This window comes from Abrus precatorius, unplaced genomic scaffold (genome assembly GCF_003935025.1).
Source record: "Abrus precatorius isolate BTA unplaced genomic scaffold, Abrus_2018 Scaffold7, whole genome shotgun sequence".
NCBI lineage: Eukaryota > Viridiplantae > Streptophyta > Magnoliopsida > Fabales > Fabaceae > Abrus > Abrus precatorius.
In genome coordinates this window covers 35,617,470-35,623,469 of record NW_020874417.1, presented here as the reverse complement: position 1 = coordinate 35,623,469, position 6,000 = coordinate 35,617,470, and the positions used below count along the sequence as shown (strand labels likewise).

General features: G+C 30.7%; 1 protein-coding gene across 1 annotated transcript; it reads right to left on the bottom strand.

Moving 5' to 3' along the window:
• Nucleotides 1-2,126: 2,126 nt before the first annotated feature.
• On the bottom strand, nucleotides 2,127-3,025 carry LOC113873328 (CLAVATA3/ESR (CLE)-related protein 27). The gene has a single exon (XM_027511399.1). It carries the CDS (start codon nucleotides 2,796-2,798, stop codon nucleotides 2,508-2,510), a length of 291 nt encoding a protein of 96 aa, XP_027367200.1. The 5' UTR covers nucleotides 2,799-3,025; the 3' UTR covers nucleotides 2,127-2,507.
• Between the last annotated feature and the right edge of the window lie 2,975 nt (nucleotides 3,026-6,000).

Genomic DNA, 6,000 nt, shown 5'->3' with positions numbered 1-6,000 from the left:
TCACACTTTTTTTTTCTATGTTGGGCCTTGTCAATAATGCGTGGGTGTCTTGAAGCACTTTTGGTATAATAAGACAGAAGGATGATTATAAAAAAAAGGAAGCAAGTCTTCTATGGATACCTTAGTTTCCAAAGACTGAAGTTCACCTAATCACATTTAACTATTTTGAAACCAAACTCGTACGTGGCATCTTTGTTTAACTTAATTATATTATTAATCAAAGAACACCACGTTTAAAAATCTCCTATCTGCTACGAAAAGTAAGCTCCACTTAAGATTACTATATTAACCTTTGTTGTCTATACTTTTTTCCTCTCTTGCCAAGGAAATTGAGTTGTCTAATCGTGTTTACAAGGAACGATGTTATGTTTTTATTTTCTTTGCGGTCGTTTTCTTCGATCGACATGATGGCCGAGCTGATTAAATTGTTTAATCATGTTACCAAATTAATGAGTAGTCTATTAATAAAATGTTGTCCTTGCAATATATAAGTTCAAGTACCACCACCAATAATTCAAGAAATGATGCTCACCAACAATAATTTACTTGTTATATCGCTCATATTTTTGGAGGACTTATCATAATTCAAAACTTGATGTTCATATATTTGTTTGTACATAGGTGTAATCCACATTCTACAAGAATATTGTAAGACTAGTTAATTTCCATTCTCTGGACAATTATTTCGGTTGCAGTTCTCTATCATAGTTATAAATTGAGACTAAAAGGAAAATAACAATTTTATGCGTAAACTTAAGATATAACAGCAGTGAACGAAGGAAAAAAAAAATGGAAACAATGTTTTATGGGAAAATATATATAATTTATATCATTTCACAAAATAAAGTGGGATTTAAAAAATATATATAAACAAAAGTGTCCCCTTAAATTCAAGTAAATTAATGAAGCTGACTAGTCTGAAATAATATCCATATATATATATATATATAAAGAGTAGGTGTTGGACTGAGTAAAAAACCGATGACTTTGGGTTGATTTAGAGTTGAGGCACTTTAAATCCGTCCAACACGATGACCACATTCTTCTTTCTTTTTATTTTTTTTCCTATGTTTGTTTTTTATATATTTTTTCAAAGTTTTTTTTTTTAAGGAAATGATTCTTTGTGTGTGTGATTAGATGACCCAATCAAACCACTGAAAATTTGATCGAGTATGATTTAATTTCAGGTGGTATTCCAGTTTAATTTTGTGTTCGATCGATTTGAACCAATTTATTTTCCCAAATACAATCCATACCCGATCCAAGGAACTCATACCCACTCCTACTTGACTTATATATGAGACATGAACATTTTCGAATATCTGAAACATAAAGAGAGAGCTGTAATACTCACCGCTTCTGCTATCTAAAAATTTGATGGATAATTTAACAGCCTAATAAACTGAAACAGATTTTCCAAACATGCCCATCTGACAAACATAATTTCCATGCTTTCTCACTTGAAGAGGGATGTTGAAGTTATATAGGTTAAAATATTACAATTTTATTTAAAAAATAATATTAACATGCCTTTCTAATAATTTCGAATAGTTTTTTATTCTTTAATTAATACATGTAGAAGACCTATCACAAAATAAAATAAAATAAGTCACAATCTTTTCAGACCACGCTGTCAATACCGAAGACAAATCGATAAATTATTCAATCGGCACGGTAAATGAACATGCCTGCTTAAGTTTGTGAAAATTATCAGATTCCGACTTAGATCTTTTGACAATATATATATATTCTCTGAAAGCGGAGGAGAGTAGAGAAAGGAATAATCCCCATTTCGCTAAGGAACTAAGGAACTAAGAAAGCATATGAGAGAAACAATAAATAAAAATGAAAAACTTACCTATTGCAGCTAAATGTATCACCCAAAATATACGCAGACTGTGCACTGAACTCCAATACAGTTAGATTAGCTTTTCCCACTTTTATTTTACCATTAACACTTTTATTATGATTTCTGCACTGGGAGAAGATCAGAGGAAGGGAGAAAATAATTGGTTTGTATGGTTATAGCTATAACTTATAGGTACAACTTAAAGGCATGAATCACTGCCTTTATGTTGTACGGTATGTGTTAGTCTTTTTCAGTTCACCTTCTCAAGCCATCGGGAAAAATAGGGTAAATAGAAAAGAAAAGGATTCAAGTAGCACATTACAGAAAGTATCCAACAATAAACTTACTCTCAACAACATCTTCTATGTACAAGCATAATGTTGAGGACTATGATAATTCATTTTTGGGATCCTCCATGGATGAGAAAAGAAAGGGAAAAAAAATCTTCCAAGTATAATACCAAAATACCACCGGTTTTCCCTCATTTTCTACAATAAGAAGACATATTACTATATAGAAAATGATGAGAAAAACGTGGGTATTTTGAATGAACATATATATCGACCAAAATAAATTTAATACTTGAGAAACGAAAAAGGCGTAGAAAACAGATAAACAAATTAAAGATGAGAAATTGGATGGGAATTCTACTTGTTAATTAGTTGTGAAGAGGATCTGGGCAACTTGGTACTCGTCTTTTGCTTTCGTCGAACCCCTTTTGGGTTGTGTTGCTGGGACCAAGAGTCCTTCCACTGAAGTACTTATGGTACAGATCCTCCTTGCTCTTGTTATCCATATTGCCGTGGCTGAATTCCACGTTGCCCACTGCATTTCCTGGGAATACACGAATCGCCCCAACCTTGCACGTGTGGCACATATGCAACACCGGGGTTACCAGAAGAACCACCACATAGAGATAGAGGAGTCTCTTGCCACCAGCAAACAACATGGCCAGAAAATAAAACACATAAATTTTGAGCCTTTCCTGAACCCAATTGCCAAACACCCCCCTCTTTTTTAAGCACTCTTTTGTTCAGACATGAAGGAAATTGCTCTAATAGAGTGAAGATAAAAGGGAACTTGAAGTTTGGTTATGTTGGCAGGGTGGTGTGTCTCAGTGTGAGTGTGTGTTTGGATTGAGATATCATGTAAAAGTGACTCGAGAGAAGAAAAAGAAAACAAGAGAGTCAATTGACGGCTTGTTATTTTAAGAGAGAGATGCATGGTGCCTCATGTCTTGGCCATCCCACACTCACACTGGCCCACGTGAAACAAAAACCCGCAGTGCCCGCTATTACCAGTTATATATTATTAATTTAGCAACATACTTGCACCACTTAGCCACATGCTCTTCGCCTATAATTTCAGTCCAAACCCTACCCTCCTCATTTTTTATGAAAAACCAGTTAACTAGTATTCCTGTGAGGTGTGATCACGATGATCAATATACGTTTCATAACTCACTCAAGATCGTATACTTAATCAAGAGATGTTATAAATATTCTATAGTGATCAATAAATACAAGGATTTTTTTATTTTTTATTTTTTGCAACGAGAGTTATTAAAGAACGATTGATTTAGATAATATACACTTAATTTTGCAATAATTTTTTTTATTCCTAGTTTTATGTATAGAAAAATAATTGAGAGGATTGCCTCTAGTGTTTTGATCGGGTTTTGATCGATTAATGTAAATATATAGCTGTCAGTTGATTAGCAACATTGAATTATAATAATTATAAACTCTAGAAAAATATTGTATTAATATATTAATTCTTCATTGACGAGGTGTCATTAGCTTTGATTTTGCGTTTGAAACTTTGATGTCGGTGAGAGACGGTTAGAGAGGAAGAACGCGACTTTGCAGACTGTGCATTGAATTTGTGCAGTCCGTGACTTGGATGTTTCAAAATTCAGAAAAAATATAAAAAAGGGACATGCATTTCATCAATTCGTCAATTTATAAATCTCATTGATAACTGTTTTCTTAGACACCAAACCTATTAGTCGTATTTCGTACGCTCCATACCCACATGTCAGTCCCCAAAACTTAAAATAAAACTGGCCAGAATATGCCTTTTAAGTGTACTTATTTTTCATACATATTTAAACTAATATATTTACTATATATGAAGCTATTCTTATTTAAAACTGAAAATTAAAATCAAATATAACTATTAAAATTTTCCCCTTGATAAAGTGGTAGAAGTAAAGATCTGTGGCGGCGACAGAAACATTAGGGGTTGAAGGAATATATTGAAATTAACATGGCCGTCGCGGGTGGAGAACTTGAGCCGGGAGACATCAACTGAAGAAGATGGTGGGTGCAAATAAGAGGTCAAAACAATAGAGTTAGAGTTCTTTATTTTTCAGATTTCGAAAGAGAAATAAGGAATTAAAAGGGAAATTGTTTAGAGTTTTTAGATTTATACACCTAAAAACAAAAACAAAAAAGTTTTTAAAATCATTTATCACAAATTCACAATCCAACAAAACTACGACAAAAAGCTAAAACCATTATTTTTTTAAAAAGTCTAAACAAAGAAGTAATCAGTTATTTTTATATTTTTTAGAGTAGGAAAAATTAATCTTATCCTAAAATTACTATTAAATCCAGTCCCGATTACCTTTCAATTAAAATTAAAAAAATATTAACTTCAATCTGTATAACTAAGTTTAAACAGTTAATAAAAAAATATAAAAAAGTATTTAACATATTTAATAATTTATAACAAATATTTTATAATTTTAAATGTTTAAACTCAATTTTAAAATATGATTCCGAATTCAGTAAAAATTGAGTGAGGACAGGGAACACGAGGACTAATCTTAGATATTGGATTCCACAGGTGAAGGGTATGGTGGGTATGAAATTGATGGTGCTGACATCACTGGTAGATTCGCAAAGCTGAAAACATTTTCAATAAGAACAGTGGGGGGATAAGGTAGAATGTATGTATTAGAGGGGTTTCGATTTCATATACAGGAATTGGATTTTGTAAGATGTGACTATCCTTTTTCAAATTTATACTAATTTTTAGTTTTCAAGGAAGCATTTATTGAGAAACATATAAATTTTGAGATAATTAAATGTATATTATAAATATAAATGAAAAAGGCCATAAATTTTGGCAATAAGTGTGCACTCGTGGAGAATCAACTCTCAGCCACTCTGAACTAACTATAATTCCAACTTAACTTCGTAAATCTAAATTTAAACACCAATTTAATTACTTGATATGAGGGATTTTTTCAAAAGTTTGGTATAAGCTTCAAAAAGCTTGGACTATTCTTAAATATATGATATGTGTACAATTAGATCAATAATTATTCTTTTAAATAGACTAATAAATCTAAAGTAATACAAAAGCTAATAAATTTTTGTCTTTTTAAAAAAATCATTTGTATAATACAGTATCATAATAATAACAATAACATACAAATAAAAACATTTTGATACATTATTAGTATAAAAATTTTACATTGTTAACCAATTAAAATACATGATAGATATTAATTTTCAATTAATTATCATAAAAATTAATTATCTTCGCTTATATAATAATTTGATAACCATATAAAAATAATTTACATAATTAATGTATTCTAATTAAATTATTCAATAAACGAATTTATCAAGCCTAAAAAAAGTTAAATGACATAAAGCCTGTGATTTTTAATTGAATAAACTTCTAAAAAATATTGAAAAGTCTTAAATTTACTTATTTAATAAATAAATTTTCGACTTATGCATAATGTGGGTGAGGTTATAGATTTTGACAAACAAGTTGTCCTATTCTCATAGAACTACACAGATAAATATAAGAATAGAAAGAAACTAATAATTGCAACATTATTAACATAGATAAATCTGTTAGATGCAAAGAGTATTTGAAATTATTCTCTCTCATAATCTTTATGTCAAAATTAATATGGCAAGATGAGTGTATATGACAATCGCTTTCAAATGATTTTTTATTCTTTTTTTTTTTTTTGCAAAATGGGGAAATTAAAATGAAGATATAGAACATGAATCAGGATAGATAACGATGAAAGAAGCACAGGAGAAGACGGTAACGGAGGAAAACAGGAAAAATAAAGAAGAAAAAGGTACAACTAAAGGGAGACAGGAGCAGATGGAAAACGGGGT